Below are 23,145 nucleotides of genomic sequence, written 5' to 3' on the forward strand. Positions count from 1 at the left end.
TTGGTCTCCACAACCGCTTATAACCCAGACATTCCTTTCTATTGGTAATAACTCTCAACTAATTGCCAATCAGAACATTTTTAAATCTACCTATAACCCAGAAGCCCCCACGTAGAGTCGTCCTGCCTTTCTGGGCTGAACCAATGTATATCTTACATAGATTTGATTGATGTCTCATGACCTTCTAAAATACGTAAAACCAAGTTGCACCCCAACTACCTCCTGAGGGCTGTGTCATGGGCGTGGCCACTCTATTTGGCTCAGAATAAATCTCTGCAAGTATTCACAGAGTTTCAGTCTTTTCATTGACAAAGTATTCATACCACTTGTTGAAGAATCCTTTGTAGAATCTTCCACAGCTCTTTGAGCTGTAGTTTCTGAAGTCTATCTTTATTCTCCTTCCCATCACTGGCTCCTGTTTTGTTCTCCAGAACTCTGAAAATACTAACAGCTATGATTTTGTGACCCAATTTGGAAGTTCCTCTTACAGGGAAACTTCAGCAAGAAACAGCTCAGCGCTGGACGCGGTGGCTCACTCCTATAATCCCAGCACTTTGGGAGGCTTAGGTGGGAGGATTGCTTGAGGCCAGAACTTCAAGACTACCTTGGGCTATTTTAAATTTTAAAAAAGGGGGGAGCATCTCAGTGACTGCAGCAGGCCTCAGCCTCCATCTCCCAACAGTTAGCTGGGCTGTACCGACTGCTGGCCGAGTCTCCAACCTGGAGTACCACAGCCATCGTCACCCATGGCACCCAGGAGTGCTCCGTGATGCCTTCCCTTTAGTTCTAGGGGCAGAAAATGCCTTCATTCAAGAGAGGACACACTTAATGAATGCAACCAGCTAGAATCCACTCTTAACACTTAAATGTGTGACTTTGTTTAATCCTCACCATGCCAAGGCACCACATCCACATTTTACTGAAGAGAAAACTATAGTTCTGAGAAGGTAACTTGCCTAAAGCCAAACATGCAGTAAGAGGAGATTCAAGCCCAGATCCTTTTGTGCTTTTTCTATGTCATCTCAGTGGCAGCAAGGTTGACTCTTGAAAGGGAGGTTAATCACTATGAAATTAAGGTTTAAAGAAAAACACCCTGGCCGAGCACAGTGGCTCACACCTATAATCCCAGCACTTTGGGAGGCCGAGGCGGGCAGATCACAAGGTCAGGAGATCGAGACCATCCTGGCTAACACGGTGAAACCCCGTCTCTACTAAAACTACGAACAATTAGCCAGGCGAGGTGGTGGGCACCTATAATCCTAGCTACTCGGGAGACTGAGGCAGGAGAATGGCATGAACCTGGGAGGCGGAGCTTGCAGTGAGCCAAGATGGCGCCACCGCACTCCAGCATGGGTGACAGAGCGAGACTCCATCGCCAAAAAAAAAAAAAAAGGAAAAAAGAAAAAACACCCTGTGTGCATACTCATACGAATGCACAAATGGATCAGAACAAGCGATACTGGCCTGATATATACACAAACTATGCAGCTGCAGTCCCCGCCTCTTCCGCAACCCTGACCTCTAAGAAACCTCTAGCTCTGAATCCTGTCAGCACCTGGGCTGTGCTGCGTGGGACAACGTTGTCTTCACAAGTCCTCTCCACATTCTCAGAGGTGGGGGTTTTGCCATTGATGGGGGATGCTGCCTGAGTCCCGTCACCAGGGACAAAGCTACAGCGGAGACCACCAGCTGCCAACAAAAAGAGAGATCATCTCCCACCCCTGGTTCTGCTGACCCAATCACTGGAAGCATCCAGGCACCACTATCTCACCTGCCTTGGATTCAGTTTCCTCCCAGCCAGGTCTGTTCTAAGCTTTCCAGAAGTTGAGAAATTAACTGAAAGATAACACTTTCCTTCCTGTGTTAAGGTTAATCACAGAATGTATCCAAATACTGGGTCAGTCTTTACTGTGGTCTCATTTCTCTAATTTGAAAATGCCTTTTCTGTTTTCCTTAGAATTTTTCTAAGCGTTTCTGGGCACGTGTGTTCCACAGTGCACCCTCTTGTGCATCTGATGTCTTTGGCACATATAGGCCCTCGACAAGTACTTGTTGAATGAGCGGATGACCATCCTGTCCTTTGTGTGAACAAGCATACTCAAGTGTACATTGTTTCTGTACATGTATCCAGCAGCATCCCTCCAAAGCCACTTTGGTTCACTTATTTTCTCAGGATCACTGACAGCTGCATCATGACAATTGCACACAGAATCTTTCCTTTTCCAGTCACTTTTCCTTTTTCCAGATTCCAGCCATGGAATTCCAGGGACAGAGCCAACTGTGCCTGGCACCCCCTTCTGTCTTGGGACAAGGACACTTTCTCCCGTGGCTCCCGTCTTCCTTCCAACATTCTTCTGCCAGAATTCAGTATGGAAGACAATGACCTACCACTTTTAATTTTTTCCCGTTTTGCTCTTCTACCAAATACCGCTTTTAACACAGGCTTTTCACTGAGTAGTGGACAATCTATCAAATAGGTGCTGTTTGGTGTGAGGGGGCATTTGCAAAGGTTTGCATCAGTGCTGGCTGATGGAACTTTCCGGTGATAGCATCGTTCCAGAGCTGCACTGTCCAGTGCGGAGGCTACTTGCCACTGTGTCTACTGCTCAGGATGGTGCAGATCTGAGTATCTTACACACAGCGACCACTGTGTCTACTGCACAGGACGGTGCAGGTCTGAGTATCTTACACACAGCTCACCTTTTTGGTGCCTTCGATCCATGTTAGGAATTATCCACATCTTCTCTGTGGGCAATATTCTACTTTCATTTTATATTGACCCAACTATTTTACTTCTTTGGTATGTCCTTTCTCCTAACACATATGGGTTTGCTTTGAAACCTTGAAACCCACATTTACAAAACATTCTCAGTATGAAACATGGTTCCATGACTCAGTGGAGAACCATAAACATTTACATTTCCAGACCACCCACTGCTCAGTGGTTTTCTTGGTCTCAGTACTCATGAAAACGGTCTGAAGGTTTGTTTTGTGTTCCTAAGCAGTAGACACACACACAACACTGCCTGTCAGCTGTTTCTTGGAAACTAAATCAGCCCTTCTGTTGCCATCCTATCATGCTTCAGGGGTGCCTGTGCTAGTTTTTAATTCTGTGTCCTAACACTTAAATGTCTGCTCAAACGTCCATGTTAATACTTCCTCTTTCTTAGTTTACAAAAGCATTTACTTTTTTACTGCTTGGGATGAAGCTGTCTGAGGTTGTCACCTGTTATTTTTCCTTCATTTATTGGACCATGTCTGCCATTGGAGGTGTTCAAACTGTGGTCCCTGGACATGTTAGAAATGCAAATTCTCAGGCTGAACCAGGACTGAATCGGAAGGTCTGGGGTGGGGTCCCCCCAGGACTGAATTGGAAGGCCTGGGGTGGGGTCCCTCCAGGTGGTCCTCTTACACAGGTTAGAGAACCAGGGCATTAGGGGTGGTAATTTGACAATTCTTTTTTTTTTTTTTTTTTTTTTTGAGACAGAGTCTTGCTCTTGTTGCCCAGACTGGAGTGCAATGGCTCACTCTCAGCTCACTGCAACCTCCGCCTCCCGGGTTCAAGCGATTCTCCTGCCTCAACCTCCCAAATAGCTGGGATTACTACAGGCATCTGCCACCATGCCCAGCTAATTTTTGAATTTTAGTAGAGATGGGGTTTCACCATGTTGGCTACACTGGTCTCAAACTCCTGGCCTCAGGTGATCTGCCCGCCTCGGCCTCCCAAAATGCTGGGATTACAGGCGTGAGTCACTGCACCTGGCCAGAAAAATCTTAGTTTTAGCATTAACATAATTAGTTATTAGCTTTAACTCCCACCCCACATAATTTCAAAGGATTAATACCAATAAGACAAGTAACAATGAGATGATTGAAATTTAGGATTTCAGTGGCTCTATTTGTCTTTAGACTATGGCTCACTAAATCTGCACACTTGAAGTGCTGTGTTCTACTGATGTTCTGACGACACATGAACAGGCTGCGTGACTGTCACCAGCCTGATGTGCACTTGGGTTGCAGAAACCCGTGATGCTGCCTAGCCCAACCAGCCCCAGGTCACTCCTCAGACTCCAACTGGATTCTGACACCACAAGCACCCGGGACGCTGCCTAGGAGCTTTCTCTGGTGGCAGGAGTACGTCCTGGAGTAGGCTGGGGGTGCCTGGAATTGACCGTACTGAACCTGTGGAGCATCGGCTGGTGAAGGAACGCACCAGCTCCCACAGTGAGCACGGGCCCAGCTGCCCTTGTGGGACCTGGCTCCCGGATGCCCCACGACACCACCTCTTTCCTGTCCCACCTCCTCTTTCCCTTCAGCTACTGCTCAGGGCCACCTTCCAAATTTTGATCTCAGGGTTGGTGCCTGTAGAATGCAATCCAAGGAATTTAGATTCATTCATTTCAGATACTATTCTTTCAATTTTAGGGACTATCTTAAAAACTTAGTTTGGTAATATGTAAAACATTTAAAATTTCAAGGTCCAGGTATTACTTCAGAGTCTATTTCGGTCTCACTTCCACCACTGACCCCTGTCCTCCACAGCAACCACTTTAGTTTTTCATCTTTGTAGTGTTTTAAGAAAAAGCAAATATATATTTGCATTATATTATATGTACTCTGCCCCTTATCAATAGGCCTTCCTCATCCTCCTTCTGGTACTGAGTTCCCCACTGTACAAATTAATGTTCCTAATCCCCTACTGATGGACATTTTGATTGTTTCCAGTTTTACAAATGCCACAGTGAAGAACTTGGTTGCAAACACATTCAGGCTGTCAAAAGAACTCTGTGCATAAAGTCCTTTCACTTCTTTGCCAGTTTTTTGATGCAGATTCCAGAATTGCTGAGTCAAAGGGCAAATACCACATACTTTTGTTAGACGCTGCCAAATCCTCTTCCACGAGGCTGCAACATTCTGCATTCCACAGTGACGTATGAGAGTCCTTGTACCCCACAGCTTCATAAACAAAGCATGATGGCAAACCTGCACGTTTACCAATCACACAGGTAAGAAATTTCATCCTAGTTTCACCTTTTTTTTTTGGTTAGCATTTTTATTACCAGCTTTTTTGTGGTGTAATGCACAGAAGGTAATGAACACATTCTACCTGCAAGCTTCTTCCTGTGCCTTTGGAATCTGCTCCTGCCAGTCTGCAGGGAACCACAGATCTGCTTTCCGTCACGTAGGAGGCATTCTCGACACCCTCTGTACACAGCATGCACTTTTTTATTTGGCTTCTCTTATGCAGCATAGTGACTTTCAGATTTATTCAAGCTGCTGCATGTGCCAACAGTCCACTCCTTCCTAGTGCTGAGGCCCCATCACACAAGCACAACTGTTTCCTCTGCGTGATGTGTTGTTCTCTGGCTGTAAACTGCCAAAAAAGACATCATTTAAAAAAAAAAAAACTAAATATAATGTAAAATCTGCCTTGCCTTAGGAAGTTTTTCTGGCAGTGGCTCACACCTATAATCCCAATACTCTGGGAGGCTGAGGCAGGAGGATGGCTTGAGTCCAGGAGTTTGAGATCAACCTAGGCAAGATGGAGAAACCCTGTCTCTGTAAAAAATATAAAAATTAGCCAAGCATAGTGGCTCACACCTGTAGTCTCAGCTCCTTGGGAGGCTGAGGCGGGAGGATTGCTGGAGCCTGGGAAGTGGAGGTTGTAGTGAGCCGAGATCACACCACTGCACTCCAGCCTGGGCAGCATGGCAAGACTCTGTCTCTACCAAGAAAAAAAACAAAAAATGAATAGAAGGAAAAACAAAAGGTTTTTCTTACCAAAAATACACTTTAAGGAACAAATTTATCATATTAAGTTGGTGCAAAAGTAATGTGGCTTTTACCATTGAAAGTAATGGCAAAAACTGCAATTACTTTTGCACCAACCTAATATTATTTTCTAATGACAAACTTGGAAATAATTGTCATTGTTCTCTAAAAAGAACAGTCTAAAAATAAAGCACCAGCTTTATTTTTACTTCTACGCCAGTTCTTTTAGTATTTGGTTATTTAAACTGGCAGTCCCTAACCGTTTTGGCACCATGGACTGGTTTCACGGAAGACACTTTTTCCATGGACAAGTGTGGGGATGGTGGGGATGGTCTGGAGATGAAACGGTTCCACCTCAGATCATGAGCATTAAATTCTCATAAGGGGCGCATAACCTAGATCCTTCGCATGCGCAGTTCACAACAGGGTTCCCCTCCTATGAGAATCTAATGCCACCACTGATCTGACAGGAGACGGAGTTCACACAGTAATCATCTGACAGGAGGCGGAGCTCACACCTTAATGATCTGAGAGGAGGCGGAGCTCACAGTAATGATCTGACAGGGCGGAGCTCACACAGTAAAGATCTGAGAGGAGGCGGAGCTCACACAGTAATGCTCTGAGAGGAAGCGGAGCTCACACAGGAATGCTCTGGCAGGAGGCGGAGCTCACACAGTAATGCTCTGACAGGGGGCGGAGCTCACAGTAATGCTCTGGCAGGGGGCGGAGCTCACACAGTAATGCTCTGACAGGGGGCGGAGCTCACAGTAATGCTCTGGCAGGGGGCGGAGCTCACACAGTAATGCTCTGGCAGGGGAGGGAGTTCACACAGTAATGCTCTGGCAGGGGGCGGAGCTCACAGTAATGATCCGACAGGGGGCGGAGCTCACACAGTAATGCTCTGGCAGGGGGCGGAGCTCACAGTAATGCTCTGGCAGGGGGCGGAGCTCACACAGTAATGCTGACAGGGGGCGGAGCTCACAGTAATGCTCTGGCAGGGGGCGGAGCTCACACAGGAATGCTCTGACAGGGGGTGGAGCTCACAGTAATGATCTGACAGGAGGCGGAGCTCACACAGTAATGCTCTGACAGGAGGCGGAGCTCACACAGTAATGCTCTGGCAGGGGGCGGAGCTCACACAGTAATGCTGACAGGGGGCGGAGCTCACAGTAATGCTCTGACAGGGGGCGGAGCTCACAGTAATGCTCTGGCAGGGGGCGGAGTTCACACAGTAATGCTCTGGCAGGGGGCGGAGCTCACACAGTAATGATCCGACAGGGGGCGGAGCTCACAGTAATGCTCTGGCAGGGGGCGGAGCTCACACAGTAATGCTCTGACAGGGGGCGGAGCTCACAGTAATGCTCTGACAGGGGGCGGAGCTCACACAGTAATGCTCTGGCAGGGGGCGGCGCTCACAGTAATGCTCTGGCAGTGGGGCGGAGCTCACACAGTAATGCTCTGACAGGGGGCGGAGCTCACAGTAATGCTCTGGCAGGGGGCGGAGCTCACACAGGAATGCTCTGACAGGGGGTGGAGCTCACAGTAATGATCTGACAGGAGGCGGAGCTCACACAGTAATGCTCTGACAGGAGGCGGAGCTCACAGTAATGCTCTGGCAGGGGGCGGAGCTCACACAGTAATGATCTGACAGGAGGCGGAGCTCACACAGTAATGCTCTGGCAGGGGGCGGAGCTCACACAGTAATGATCCGACAGGAGGCGGAGCTCACAGTAATGCTCTGGCAGGGGGCGGAGCTCACACAGTAATGCTCTGACAGGGGGCGGAGCTCACAGTAATGCTCTGACAGGGGGCGGAGCTCACACAGTAATGCTCTGGCAGGGGGCGGCGCTCACAGTAATGCTCTGGCAGTGGGGCGGAGCTCACACAGTAATGCTCTGGCAGGGGGCGGAGCTCACAGTAATGCTCTGCCAGGGGGCGGAGCTCACACAGTAATGCTCTGACAGGGGGCGGAGCTCACAGGAATGCTCTGGCAGGGGGCGGAGCTCACACAGGAATGCTCTGACAGGGGGTGGAGCTCACAGTAATGATCTGACAGGAGGCGGAGCTCACACAGTAATGCTCTGACAGGAGGCGGAGCTCACAGTAATGCTCTGGCAGGGGGCGGAGCTCACACAGTAATGATCTGACAGGAGGCGGAGCTCACACAGTAATGCTCTGGCAGGGGGCGGAGCTCACACAGTAATGCTCTGGCAGGGGGCGGAGCTCACACAGTAATGCTCACTGGCCAGCTGCTCACCCCCTACTCTGCCGCCCAGTTCCTAACAGGCCATGGACTGGTACCAATCTGTGGCCTGGGGATTGGGGACCCCTGATTTAAATAATCGAGCACACACTGACCTAGTAAATAGTAAACCATCTGCCAAGAAAAGGGAGGAAATACTAGTTTTCTCCATTTGCTCTCAGGCACCAACATTAATTTGAACTTAGAAATAAACTACAACAAGGCAGGCATGGTGGTTCACACCTGTAATTCCAGCACTTCGGGAGGCCAAGGAGGAAGGATCACCTGAGCCCAGGAGTTTGAGACCAGCCTAGGCAACATAGTGAGACCCTGTCCTTACAATTAAAAAATAAATTAGCTGGGCATGGTGGTGCACACCTGTAGCCCCAACTACTCAGAAGGCTGGGTCGGGAAGATCACTTGAGCTGCCCAGGAGTTTGAGGCTGCAGTAAGCTGAGACTGCACCACTGCACCGATCCTGTCTCAAAAAATGAAAAGAAAAAAGATAAAAAAGAAACTACAACAAAATATCTGGATTTTGATGTAACAGAATACAAAGATTATTACATTTGATTTTTAGGTCAACAAATATGATTAAAGTCATAATAGTAAAATATTTTAAATGGATTTGGAAATAAAAGAAAGTTTGTTCATTTGTATTTTATTTAAGAGCTGTGCCCAGTTTTATCATCTCACAAGAATGAAGCAAGGGACAAAGGTAAGTGCCACGTTCCCTGGCCACTGGGTTCCTGGCAAGCTACCAGCCACTGGGTGCCAATCTCCCTTCAATGTACTCCTTCTTCCCTGGAGTGCAGAAGCGTATAAAGGCAGTTGTGACATGGACACATGCATGAGCTATTATACATAATTACAAAAGCTGATTCTGTTATCACTGCATCTTGTCTCATCAGTAGGAGCGAATGGCTGGGGGAACGGTGGCACAGTCAGCCTCGTTCAAAGTTTTGTCGATTACGGGTCTATATTCCAGAGTGACCTTGAAAAGAAGAATCAGTGGTAAGCACAAAAATGTACAAAAAGCCATCTCGTGTTCCTTTTGAAAAATTTTAACTATAAAAGTAGATTTACGGCATGAGAACTTAAAGGTATTTGCCACAGTCTTTTCCAATAACAAATTCAAAAATGATCTACATGTGCAACAGGGGACTGTAAATGGCGGCAGATCCGTAGAGTGGAACAGAGTGACGAAATGACCCTGTGCCAGATTCTCAAGTGCTTTACAAAAATGCTCCCATGAAAAGTGGGAGAACCTTTGTCTATACCAAGACACTTTATGTTTAAACTACCTACTTCCAGTTCAAAGTAAATATTTACATAGGTTGAACATCCCTAATCCAAAAATCTGAAATTCTCCAAAATCTGAAGCTTTCTGAGCACCAACATGACATTCAAAAGAAATGTACTATGGAGTCAGATCTTCTGATTGGGGACGCTCAGACAGTAAGTATCATGCAGATATTCCAAAGTCTGAACAAGCCTGAAATCCAAAACACTTCGGGTCCCAAGGATTTCAGAGAAGGAATACTCAGGCTGTGTATTAAAAATGCACACACAGGAAAAGGTAGGCACATATACAAAGAAATTTAAACCATAATGGGTCGTCTCTGGTTAGTGAGCTCTTATTTCAATCTCTTTGTACTTTCTGAAATGAGTATGTATTTCTTGAGAAATCACTAAAACTGGCTGAGCGTGTTGGTTCATGCCTGTTGGGGAGGCCAAGACAGGTGGATCACTTGAGTTCAAGACTAGCCTAGGCAACATGGCAAAACCCCGTCTCTACAAAACATACAAAAATTAGCCATGCATGGTGGCATGTGCCTGGGAGGCTGAGGTGGGAGGATCACCTGAGCCAGGGGGAGGTTGAGGCTGCAGTGAGACGAGATCAAGCCATCACATTTCAGCCTGAGCAACAGAGATGAGACTGTCTCAGAAAAACAAAAAACCCGAACCCAGAAACATTAAAAATAGACTTGTGCTAAGCGAGTGAGGTGTGATTTCTATATACGATCAGGAAATGGCCTTCATGATACATCCTGAAAATGACCTACTGCCTGAATTACAGACACACTAGATGATAGTGAGAGTCCAAAGGTAACTTCCACAGACACAGCTAAGTGATTATACAACTATCTCTTACAAGCTACGAAAAGCTTAAGGGTAAAAGCTTTCTATCTTCATTATTTCTGAATCTTAATGCCCAGCGGAAATGCCACACAGGTGAACTGTGCTTGTGTGGAACAAGGCTGCAACCCCCCTACCCCACCCTTGGCTGGCTGTTCCCAGGACACTGCTCACCACAACCCCTCCTCAATTTCTGCCCTTCCCTTCTCTGCATGCTCAGTGCCCAGGGGATGCTAAGGGCTGCACCACATCCCCTCGGCTCCCCGGCAGATGCTTCCGGTTGGGCCAGCCCAAGGGAGAGGGGAGGGGTCTCTTCTGGGCTCCCTTGGCTTGGGACTGGTTTCTGGCAGTGGCTGTGTCCCCACCCCACAGACGCTGACTTTCTCCCTAAGTCCACAATTCTCCTCTCCTCCCCCGCCACCAGGCCTTGGACACTTGCTCCTGCCCAGTGACTTCCATCTGGCCCACACCACGGAGCAACCCTTCCTCAAGGCTCCTCTGAACCACTTGCAGACACTGGATTCTGTTTCCAGCCAGAAGCCTGACTGCTGTCAGAGTGCCTTTTTCAGTGGTGCCTCAAATCTGTCAGGAGTTGATTTAAATCCAGCCTGCTCCTCCCTGTTCACCATCAGCAAGGTCAGCCCGCGAACCTGGGCGGGGCCGTGCGCATTTTGGGCTGTCGTGAGAACGAGCTCCACACTGACCTTCCCAGTGCTGACATCCACATAGGACAGGGTGTGCTTCCTCCAGTGCTCCTCAAAGGGCTTCTTCTGTTGCCCCTGGATGGGCTTGGAGTAATCGTACTCATCAATCCGCACCTGAGGCCAGAAACACCATCACATATCTCATTACTCTAACAGAGCAATACAGAAAAAACACAGCAAACATTAAAATGATCTAAGAGACAGATGCCCTAGAACTCATTCCATTTCCACTTTAGCCCTGGCACCATCAACATGTTCAGAACCCACGGAGGCCACATGGTGGGCCAGAGGGTGTGCAGCCAGCAGTGAGTCCAGAGTAACCCGTGTCCGCACGTTCCCTTAGACATCCTTTATGTACCTAAGAGTTTACCAAATACTTTGTCTTTTTGCTGCATGCGCTGGGAGACTACCTACTACCTCAATCTTTTCTTCAGCCTGTTTTTATTTAAAAAAATTTTTTTTTTCTTTTGAGACAGGCTCTCGTTATGTCACCTGGGCTGGAGTGCAGTGGCGTGATCACAGCTTGCTGGAGCCTTGACTTCCCAGGCTCAATCAATCATCCTGCCTCAGTCTCCTGCGCGTACCACCACGCCTGGCTAATTTTTTATTTTTGTGTAGAGACAGGTTTCGCCATGTTGTCCAGGCTGATCTAGAACTCCGGGCTCAAGTGATCTGCCTGCCTCAGCCTCCCAAATGCTGGGATTACAGGTGTGAGCCACTGCACCTGGCTTCTATTCTAATTAAAACTTGTTGTGACCAACTAAATTTATGCTACTGGCCAGGCCCAGTGGCTCATGCCTGTAATCCTAGCACTTTGGGAGGTTGAGGTAGGTGGTTCACTTGAGGTCACGAGTTCAAGACCAGCCCGGCCAACATGGTGACACCCCGACTCTACTGAAAATACAAAATTAGGCAGGCATGGTGGCATGCGTCTGTAATCCCAGCTGCTTGGGAGGCTGAGGCAGGGGAATTACTCAAACCCGGGAGGCAGAGCTTGCAGTGAGCTGAGATCACACCATTGCATTCCAGCCTGGGGGACAGCAAGACTCCATCTCAAAAAAATAAAAATAAAAATAACAAATTTATTATTATTATTTATTCTGGCAAACACGGATTCATATACTTTGCAGGAAAGACTCTTAATATGTACAAGGAGGCAAGAGCAAGTTCCGAGCAGTGATTACAGCCATCAGCATATTCCAGTGGAGGGTAAATCGGTAAAATTTCATGGTGAATAAAAATGCTTTCCCACTCACCGTGTTCAGCTGACTGGAAAGGCCGCCAGCAGCCGCCCACACACGGTCCTGAACCAGCCTGTGTGCCTGCCTTGTCGAGCCTTTGTCCTTTTGCTGATGTGGTTTATCCTGAACTTGCATTTGTGCCCCAAGCTTCCCTTTCCGTGTTTTTTTTTTGCTATTGTTATGTGAAAAACTCTTACCAGGCAGAATCCAACATGTGTGCTCTGCACAAAAATCAGTTCACCTGAAGAACAAGTGACCACAGGGCAGGCTCTATAATACCTTTTCCAAACCACAGGGCAGGTCTGAAACGGTGGCTTCCTCGTTATTTAATAAACTGGCATTTCCTCCTTAGGGCAGGTCTGAAACGGTGGCTTCCTCGTTATTTAATAAACTGGCATTTATTTCCTGGTCATGCCCCTCTGCCTGCACTTCTAACCTTGGCCTTCTAACAGCAAAGCACATTGGCTTGGAGATGCCACTGCTGGCATCAGTGGATGCTGACCCAAAGCAAGGAAAAGGTCACAGTGATCCAGAGGATGGTGGGAACCCAAGGATCAAAGTTACCAGGGGGAAAAAGGCATTTTTTGGATTTACTTTTGGGAAAATGAAATAAAATGCAGAGAAAATGCAGGGGTAGGGCTGAATCCCACCAGGTGGGAGGAAAAGGCAGGTGCAGGTGGGTGTGGCGAGAAAGTGCACCTTGTAGTCTTCCCTGGCGTGTGCACCCCGTGACTCCTTCCGCGCCTCTGCTCCGTAGATGGTCTGCAGCGCACACAGCATCAGGTTCTGCAGCTCCAGGGTCTCCACCAGGTCCGTGTTCCAGACCATTCCTGGGGACACAAAAAGTTCCATCAGGGGCAGGCAGGACCCAGTCACATGGGCCTTCTGAGCTGTCAGCCTGGGCCTGCTAGTCCGTGGAGCCACTGGTTATGGCTTTATAGCTGTGGGCCAGGACCCATCCGGACAGCAAGCATGGAACTAAGTCAGCACTGACGGGACAGACACCAGCCCACTCTGCAGAAGGCAGGGCCCAACACTGTACAAAGAGCCCGCTGTCTGCTCACCCCGGTCAAACGTCTTCAGGTGCTTCAGGTCTCCATAGAGCTTGCTGATTTTCCCACAACCTTCTTGCAACACGCTTCCCACACGGAACACAGCAGCATGATTTTGCATTGACTGTGACACAAAATATTATTTGTAAACTTTTAATCCATACAAGTAGTCACACCAAGAACTGCTTAACTTTTAGACCTGTTGTTTTGCATTTCATTTAAAAGTTACGTAAATTAAACAGAAAAATTAGGAAATTCAGACTACGAGTTTATTACTCTGAACTTAAAAATGAAGTTTTGACTAAAGCTTCTGAATAAATGTTTCTTTTACATACACATCTTAGACCCAGACACATCCTTTCCAGTGGGATACAGCCAGGGTCCAGGACTCCAAGCAGACTGCCTGTGAGGCACCATGTTCCGTATGGCTCCACAGTCAACCAGGCAGTGCTGCCTCCCCACACCCCTGGAGGAGCTCCTGACGTGGGGTCTGGTGGTGAACGTGACACAAGCCAGCAGCCCTGTGGTGACACACACTAGGAGGAGCTGAGCAGAGTCCTGGTGATGGTGGGGTTGGAGCCGAAGGTCTTTAGTGAGAGGGAGGGACGTGGGTGGCTGGGGCCCTTGGCCCATCTGGCTACTGCCTTCTGCCTATTTTGTAGAAGCTTCTTGTACACTGACTTCCTTCATAGTTTTACTGTGGCAAGAAACATGCCATGTAGTGGACCTGAAGTTTACTGTAGGTGTGCTGGGAACCAGGCGTCAGCTTTTGCTTCCTGTGGGACAGAGAGGCAAAACCTCTGTGATCCCTCCTCCTCCTTGCTTCTCCCTCTAACTCTGCTTTGCTCTACTGACCCTAATTGTCTCTTCCTCTACCAATGCAGCTTCATGGTTTAATTTGGACATTTCATCTGATTTTCCTTAGACTCATACATAATCATGACACTGCAATGCTCATCAACCTAATGGTTTTTCAGGAAGAACAAATGAAAAAAGTTGCATCTCAGAATCTAGTATTACATTCTTTCATGTCCTTTAGCAGCCACGTTTTCATATCCTTTCTTGTATTTCTGGTTACATTATTTCAAGGAATTTTTAATTTTTTGTTTGACATGTGAATGAGATATTTACTGATGTCTGAGCAGATTACTGCTGGCATATTGCAAAGCTACTGATTTTTAGATACAAATCTCTTATCCAGACACCTTACTGCATTCTTGTTTTGTTTCTGTTAGTTTTTCAGTTTATTCTCTGGGAATTTTTTGGAAATTATGTCTGTAGATAATAGCAATTTTATCTATTCCTTTTCAATATTTACTGCTGAGACCAACCCGGTTGTGGAGACCCTAACCCAGCAGCGCTAGAGGAATTAAAGACACACACAAAGAAAATAGCATGTGGGGTGGGAAATCAGGGGTCTCACAGCCTTCAGAGCTGAGAGCCTTGAACAGAGGTTTACCCACATATTTACTGACAACAAGCCAGTCATAAGATTTACTAAAAGTATTCCTTACAGGAAACAAAGGGATGGGCTCTGGCTAGTTATCTGCAGCAGGCACACGTCCTTAAGGCACAGATCGCTCATGCTACTGTTTGTGGTTTAAGAAACACTTAAGCGGTTTTCCACCCTGGGTGGGCCAGGTGTTCCTTGCCCTCATTCCGGTAAACCCACAACCTTCCAGCGTGGGCGTCATGGCCATCAACAGTATGTCATGGTGCTGCAGAGATTTTGTTTATGGCCAGTTTTGGGGCCAGTTTATGGCCAGATTTGGGGGCCTGTTCCCAACAATTTACCTCATTTCTTTTTTTGACTCTTACTATTAATAGCCAGAGTCAGCAGAAAAATCCCTTCCCCCAACGAAACGCATTTCCACGAGCACAGGAAGCTCTGTTTGTTCAGTGCTGACTCCAGCATCTCACGGAGCCTGCAACACAGCAGGCACCAAGACACACCTTGTTTGGTGAGAATGCTTCTATTATTCTCACTTCAAACTGTCTCACGGATTTGCCATTTCTATATCCTAAGGCATGTTCCCACTCTCTAATCCAATGGTTCCTTCTCTCACAGCTGGCCTCCAACCCTACAAAAGTACTGCAAGGCATCACTCAGCCTTCTGTGCCTTAGTCACACTGTTCTTCTCACCATTCCACAAAGCCTCCTTCAAGCCCAGACTCACTTGAAGACTGAAGGGCACAGGCCTCTGAAAATGTCAGCAGGGAACCTGTTCTCTTGTGTCTTTAAACACCATATGCCTTTCAGAATAGCACTAAAGCAATGGACTTCTTTTTAGAAAATATGCAGAAATTCTTGCAAATAGTAGACAGGAGATCTCATTCATGGACAAGAATCCTTGTTATTAGAGGAATTCAGTTTCTCAGACTGACTATATATCAAGTTCTCCACAGCCCTCTGTGGCTAATGGCTGCCATACTGGACGGCAAACACTCGGAACATTTCCATCGTCACAGACGGTCCTACTGGACCGACTCCCAGCAGCACAGGCCGCAGAGATCGGTTTCCACCCGCTGCCCACTCTCCCTCGCTTCTGAGTATATTCAGGGGCAGCAACAGGCCTGGCTTAAAGACATTTCCAAGCTGCTGGAAGCCAGGCATGATGACATGATCAATATGTGGGCCTGAGATGTAATCAGCAGTACTGTGTTGAACTCCAGGAAACCTGCGAAGAGAAAGCTGCCTCGCCGGGGACTGAGCTTCTCTGGCAGTCCTGCTGCTCCCTCTCCTCCACGCTGTGACTCATCCACGACAGCCAGCGACGGTCAGGGCACGGAGGTCACGCCCAAGCACACACGAGCGAACCAGAGAAGGCCGTCCTGGATGCCAAGCAGTCACTAACTATGCCCTAGCCTGCTGACCTTCTATGTGGAAAAGTGCACTTCTGTGTAGCTCAGGCCTCCTGGTCTCTTTCATGTTCTTGATACGGTGAGGAGTAGGTCCTACTGCTGTTTACCTCGACACTGGTGCAGCCTCGCATGTTTATCGCAGCACTAGTCACAATAGCAAAGTCTAGAATCAACCTAAGTGCCCATCAATGATGACCGGACAAAGAAAATGTGGTACATAAACACTGTGAAATACTCAGCCATACAAAAATAATGCAATCATGTCTTCTGCAGCCACGTGGATGAAACAGGAGGTCACTATCCTAAGTGAAGTGACTCAAGGTCAAGTGTCACATTCTCACTTGGAAGTGGGAGCTGAATGGTGAGTACACGTGGCCACACGGAGTGGACTAACAGAGACTGGGGCTCCAAAAAGCGGGAGGGGTGGGGATGAGCAATTACCTGCTGGGTACAACATACACGACTTGGGTGACGGGTACATGAAAAGCCCAGACTCTACCACCTCACCGTACATCCACACAAACTGCACCTGCATCCCCCTAAATCTATTTTTAAAAAAACAAAACCAGTGCAGGGCCAGGTATGCAGCCAGCCTGCTCACTCCAGAGCGAGTCCAGGCTCTTACCTTCTGCATGCTGAGTCGAAGTTCTGATGTTCTTATGCTTCCGTCAGCAAATCTCAATTTGTCAAGATTCATGACAGATTCTTCCCCAGCATTTGGTTTAATTGGAGGGACTTTATCTCCTAAAACAAAAAAAAGTTAGAATTTTAACTTTTCAAACCATTTTAAAAAACCAAATGGATTTAGAATGACACAAAAAAATGTAGCACAGGCGCTCAAGGAGCTTGGAAACTGCGAAAGTCTCCTCAGCTAACACACTGCCAGCCCACCCTACATCTGAGGCCATCTGTTGAGTTGGGGCCAATTTTGAAGAACATACATAAAGGCAAAATTGTTGCCACACAGTAGACATCCATTAACTTATCTTAGAGTGAATAAACTAGAAATCATCTCTAAAATTAAAAAATTAAATGAAGGCTGGGTGCGGTGGCTCTCGCCTGTAATCCCAGCACTTTAGGAGGCTGAGATAGGTGGATCACTTGAGGTCAGGAGTTCAAGTGCAGCCTGGCCAACGTGGCAAAACCTCGTTTCTACTAAAAACACAAAAATTATCTGGGTATGGTGGCGTGCGCCTATAATCCCAGCTACTAGGGAGGCTGAGGCATAAGAACTGCTTGAACCCGAAAGGTAGAGGCTGTAGTGAGCCGAGATGGCACCACTGCACTCCAGTCTGGGCAACAGAGTGAGACCCTGTCTTAAAAAAAAAAATTAAGCCGGGTGCGGTGGCTCAAGCCTGTAATCCCAGCACTTTGGGAGGCCGAGACGGGCAGATCATGAGGTCAGGAGATAGAGACCATCCTGGCTAACACAGCGAAACCCCGTCTCTACTAAAAAATACAAAAAACTAGCCGGGCGAGATGGCGGGCGCCTGTAGTCCCAGCTACTTGGGAGGCTGAGGCAGGAGAATGGCGTAAACCCGGGAGGCGGAGCTTGCAGTGAGCTGAGATTCGGCCACTGCACTCCAGCCTGGACCACAGAGCGAGACTCCATCTCAAAAAAAAAAAAAAATTAAATGTATACAAATTTATATACATTAAATGTATATAAACGTCACTCCACTAAGGGAAAAAAAAACACCTTCCAGATGGTGGTCCTGAGGGACCGGCCACACCACTGTCCTTCGCATAAGGGGGAGGAAGGCAGTTACTGTATTCTTGAAAGTCACCTGCTGATTTGGACTCTTGTGTGCTCTCACCTACACTTCAAGATTTGCAATTTTTTTTTTTTTTTTTTTTTGAGATGGAATTTTACTCTGTAGCCCAGGCTGGAGTGTACTGGCACCATCTTGGCTCACTGCAACCTCCACCACCTGGTTCAAGCAATCCTCCTGCCTCAGCCTCCGGAGTAGCTGGGACTACAGGAGTATGCCACCATACCTGGCTAATTTTTCTATTTTCAGCAGAGATGGGGTTTCACCATGTTGGCCAGGCTGGTCTCAAACTCCTGACCTCAGCTGAGCCACCTGCCTCGGCCTCCCAAAGTGCTGGGATCACATGTGTGAGCCACTGTGCACAGCCAAGATTTGCAACTCTTGTGTTTCTAAGACGTCTTCAAAACAGTTTTACAGTTTTTAAATAACATTATATATATTTTCTTCAACAGGTAATACATGCAGAAGGTAGGAGGTATGAAATGCAGGAGTCAAACAGGCCCCAGTGGGCCCCGCCCCACCCACCGCCTCCCCAGGGGACCAGGGTGTGGGTCTCTTGAGGTCCTGCTCAAATGCTTCTAGGCTTGCTATTTCTTTTCCTTTTGATTATAATGCTTAAAAATTGATCATTCAGCCGGGCGCGGTGGCTCAAGCCTGTAATCCCAGCACTTTGGGAGGCCGAGACGGGCGGATCACAAGGTCAGGAGAACGAGACCATCCTGGCTAATATGGTGAAACCCTGTCTCTACTAAAGAATACAAAAAACTAGCCGGGCGACGAGGCGGGCGCCTGTAGTCCCAGCTACTTGGGAGGTGGAGGCAGGAGAATGGCGTAAACCTGGGAGGCGGAGCTTGCAGTGAGCTGAGATCTGGCCACCGCACTCCAGCCTGGGCGACAGAGCCAGACTCCGTCTCAAAAAAAAAAAAAAAAAAAATGATCATTCAGTAAAATTGACTTTTTTCTTTCAGTGGACAGTTCTACAATTTCTTTTTTCTTTTCTTTGAGACAGTGTCTCCTTCCTCTGTTGCTCAGGCTGGATGCAGTGGTGTGATCTCAGCTCACTGCAACCTCCGCCTTCTAGGCTCCAGCAATCCTCCCACCTCAGCCTCCCAAGTAGCTGGGACTGCACTGGTGTGAGCCACCATGCCCAGCTAATTTTTGTATTTTTTGTAGAGACAGGGCTTTATCACCTTGCCCAAGCTGGTCTTGAACTCCTGAGCTCAAGCAAACTGCCTTCCTCGGCCTCCCAAAGTGGTCGGATTATAGGCATGAGCCACTGCACCCAGCCTCAGTTCTATCAACTTTAACACATGTATAAATGCATGTAACCACTTTGGGAGGCTGAAACAGGAGGATCACTTGAGGCCAGGAGTTCAAGACCATCCTGGGCAACACAGGGAGACCCTGTCCCCACAAAATATTTTTAAAAATTAGCCAGGTATGGTGGTGTGCACCTAATCGTACCACTGCACTCCAGCCTGGGCGACAGAGGGAGACTATCTCTAAAAAATATATATATGTATGTATGCTTTTTTTGGGGGAGTGGGAGAGAAGTGGTGATGCTACAAGCATTTTTTCTTTCCTTTTCATTTTTAAAAATTAAAGCACAAAGATACAGTAAATAAACTCACCATTTTTAGTGTAGTTTTTCAAATTTTGGTACACAGAGAGCTGTGTCCGTATCAGGAAACAGCCTTTGGCAACCACCAATCCCTTTTCTTCCCTAGATGTGCCTTTTCCAGAATGTCGTATCAAGAGAACCACAGGTGTGCAGCCTTTTGAGTCTGACTCCACAGCATTCTGCGTGAGGTGCGGCATGCGTGAGCGGTTTCTCAGATGTAAAGTATAGGGTGTTCTTACAAAATGTTCTTTTTTTGCATTTTCAGAGAAAAAGCAGCTCAAAATTTCTACATTGCTCTGAGAGAAGTGGTATCAGTCCTCACTGCTACAAAGTGCAGGGCTATGGAGTGAGACAAGCACAACCTGTGGCATCAGGAACAATGGACCTGAACTCTGCCTTCGCCCATGATCAGCAGCAACTTGGGGTAAGACGCCAGCTCTGCGTGTGCTGGCCTCCTGAGCTGTGGTCAGATCCAGAGACAGAGTGTCTGAAGTAAGCTACCTTTTTAATACTCTCCGTACCTGTCTAACTACAGATATAAAAGCGGGCATGTTTATAAGTTATGGCAGTCCTAGTTTTTATTTCACTTGAATCCACACAAAAAGCACCTGTTCTATTAAAACAGCAGAAAGGATGCCACAAACAGTTAACACCAGAGAAAGGTAACGGGAAGAATGTGGGCCTGGGGTCCCACCATCCTTGCCACACAAACATCCACCAGTGCCTCATCCACCTCACACTGTTCTGAGCACAAGAGGCTGGATAACCACCGTGAAGATCTCTGGAGGTGGGAGCGATACTGTCCTGTTCTTAGTGCACATGAGACTCACACTCCCACACATGGTATTTGTTCTCCTACACATTATTTGACGCTACCATGAAAAGAAAACCAGCAAGTGAAATCCAATCTGTCCGTAGAGGGTGGGAATCCTGTTCACTGTAAGTCATCCCTTCTCCTCTAATAGAGGTCAGCTGTACTTTGTTTTCAGAATGGCCTAAATTATTTTCCTAAGTACCAAGTTACATATTCGTTCACGCCAACTATTTAAAAAATTTCATTGCAAATAAGTGATTTTTATCAGGCAAGTAATATGTAATGAACTTCCCCTAAAAATAACAACTTCCTAATAGTGCTTTTTCTTCTTCTTTTTTTTTTTTTTTTGAGACGACGGAGTCTCGCTCTGTCACCCAGGCTGGAGGGCAGTGGCCGGATCTTAGCTCACTGCAAGCTCCGCCTCCCGGGTTTACGCCATTCTCCTGCCTCAGCCTCCCAAGTAGCTGGGACTACAGGCACCCGCCACCTCGCCCGGCTAGCTTTTTGTATTTTTTTTTAGTAGAGACGGGGTTTCACCGTGTTAGCCAGGATGGGCTCGATCTCTTGACCTCGTGATCCGCCCGTCTTGGCCTCCCAAAGTGCTGGGATTACAGGCTTGAGCCACCACGCCTGGCCCCTAATAGTGCTTTTTCTAAGCAGAACATAATGACTACAAAATAATTTAAAAAAAAAATGTAACCCCAAAAATATCACCTTAACTGTTAAGATCCCCAACCAGCCTCTATCTAGTCTCAACATTACCACCATATAACCTCCGGATTTCTCAGTTTAATCACTTCTAGGGGAAAAAACCCAGACTACCTCTACATGACCACTAAGCAAATTTCCAGTAACAAACTGAGGCTTTGTAACCTGGCTGGGTGCAGTGGCTCATGTCTGTAATCCCAATACTTTGGGAAGCTGAGGCAGAAGGACTGTTTGGGTCTAGGAGTTCAAGACCAGCCTGGGCAATATTGTGAGACCCTGTCTCTACAAAAAAAAATATTTTTAAAATTAGCCAGGTGTGGTGGTGCACATCTGTAGTCCCAGCTACTTGGGACTCTGTAGGTGGAGGTGTTGAGGACTGCTCAAGCCCGGGAGGTTGAGGCGGCTACGACTGTGCCACGGCACTCCAGCCTGGGCTGACCTGTCTCAAAAAAAAGAAAAACGACTGTAACCTCCTGCGCCTTCTCAAACAGCCTGGCTCCTGAAGAAAACACTTACCAGGCCTGCATGACTCTTCGATGCTCAGGGCACATGCCCGACCAAAGACAACCAGGTCCAAGAGGGAGTTTGCCCCGAGCCGGTTGGCACCATGTACCGAGGCACAGGCGGCCTCCCCACAGGCGTACAGCCCGGGCACAATCTGATCCTGGCCATTCACGTGCCTCAGGACCTGTGGAAAGGAAGATTTCAGGTGAAATGTCAAGGTGCCCGTACCTCCACCAGGCCACCTCCCCCAACAGGGTGTCTGTGCTGCAGACCAGAGAAAGAGAGGGAAGTAGGCCAGGCGCGGTGGTTTACGCCTGTAATCCCAGCACTTTGGGAGGTTGAGGCGGGTGGATCACCTGAGGTCAGGGGTTCAAGACCTGCCTGGCTAACATGGTGAAACCCCGTCTCAACTAAAAATACAAACATTAGCCAGGCATGATGGCGGGAGCCTATAATCCCAGCTACTCGGGAGGCTGAGGCAGAAGAATCGCTTGAACCTGGGAGGTGGAGGTTGCAGTGAGCCAAGATCGCGCCATTGTGCTCCAGCCTAAGCGACAGAGCAAGACTGAATCTCCAAGAAAAAAAGAGGGAAGGAAAGACCATATCTCAGGAGGAGGTAAGGACCATAGCTCCTCTTCTTCAGAGGGAAGCTTCCGAATGTATCTGTTTCCCTTGCCCCGAGCACCTGCTGTTACAAGCAGGTCAGAGGTCCCCCAATGTCGGCATCTGCGACTGTCCCCATGTCCCACGTTCCTGAGGCCCTCACCACCTGCAGAGGACCCCCAGTGTCGGCATCTGCGACTGTCCCCGTGTCCCACGTTCCCGAGGCCCTTACCACCTGCAGAGGACCCCCAATGTCAGCATCTGCGACTGTCCCCATGTCCCACGTTCCCGACACCCCCACCACCTGCAGAGGACCCCCAATGTCAGCATCTGCGACTGTCCCCATGTCCCACGTTCCCGAGGCCCTCACCACCTGCGCTCCGGCTCAGACCCGGGAGCACGGCAGGTGGAGGAACATCAGCAGGCGATACTGATGTTCCAGGCTCTTCTACCCCTGTTCACCTCTTCATCTACGCAGGGAAAGTAACAGCTGCCGCCCACCTTGCCCAACAAGGAGCCTAAGTGACCGACAAGCTCTGTGTGAACCGCAAACCACTCAAAGGTAGGAATTAGAAAGATCCCTCGATGTACAATATCATTAGAAATAACACGAGATCATATAGGAAAGTAATTATAAAATGGAAAAAGCTGCAAATGATGCATCTATGACAATTTACTAAGGAGAAATAAATTATTAAGCCCCCTCCATCCTCCAGTAATAGAAATTTAAAGTGCAATCTAGAAAACAAGACAGTACTTTCTTGAAGAAAACATCTGTCTTTTCCTCTACGATCTAAAGAGACAACTGCGAGGTGGGCCCCATTGTCCCAGCCTTCTTTCCAGCTGTGGGAGGGGAGCCAGCATCATCACCTGCCCCTTGTAGTTGGTGGGAATGCCGCCCATGTTATAATGCACGGTGGGGAGGACAGGGATCGGCTCCTTCGTGACGTCCACACCAGCGAAGATCATGGCGGTCTCTGAAATGCCGGGCAGGCGCGTGGCCAGCTGCTCTGGAGGCAGGTGGTGCAGCTGCAGGTAGACGTGATCTTTCTCAGGGCCACAGCCTCTGGGAAGACAGAACGAACACCATCACATAAGGCAGAGAACGGCA

The 23,145-nt window shown here is 47.9% G+C and overlaps 1 protein-coding gene across 2 annotated transcripts in view; it reads right to left on the reverse strand.

Annotated features, from left to right (window-relative positions):
- Nucleotides 1-8,655: 8,655 nt before the first annotated feature.
- The window catches only part of SDHA (succinate dehydrogenase complex flavoprotein subunit A), a 31,419-nt gene continuing 16,929 nt past the window's right edge, over nucleotides 8,656-23,145 (reverse strand). For both annotated transcript variants that reach the window (XM_030927080.1, XM_030927081.1), the window contains exons 9-15: nucleotides 22,905-23,100; nucleotides 21,444-21,615; nucleotides 16,638-16,756; nucleotides 13,163-13,274; nucleotides 12,798-12,928; nucleotides 10,858-10,971; nucleotides 8,656-9,008 (exon numbers count right to left, since the gene is read on the reverse strand). In XM_030927080.1, coding sequence (XP_030782940.1) covers nucleotides 8,922-9,008; nucleotides 10,858-10,971; nucleotides 12,798-12,928; nucleotides 13,163-13,274; nucleotides 16,638-16,756; nucleotides 21,444-21,615; nucleotides 22,905-23,100 — 931 coding nt within the window. In that variant the 3' untranslated portion in view covers nucleotides 8,656-8,921. The remainder of the gene's footprint in view (nucleotides 9,009-10,857; nucleotides 10,972-12,797; nucleotides 12,929-13,162; nucleotides 13,275-16,637; nucleotides 16,757-21,443; nucleotides 21,616-22,904; nucleotides 23,101-23,145) is intronic.

Source organism: Rhinopithecus roxellana, chromosome 3 (genome assembly GCF_007565055.1).
Source record: "Rhinopithecus roxellana isolate Shanxi Qingling chromosome 3, ASM756505v1, whole genome shotgun sequence".
NCBI lineage: Eukaryota > Metazoa > Chordata > Mammalia > Primates > Cercopithecidae > Rhinopithecus > Rhinopithecus roxellana.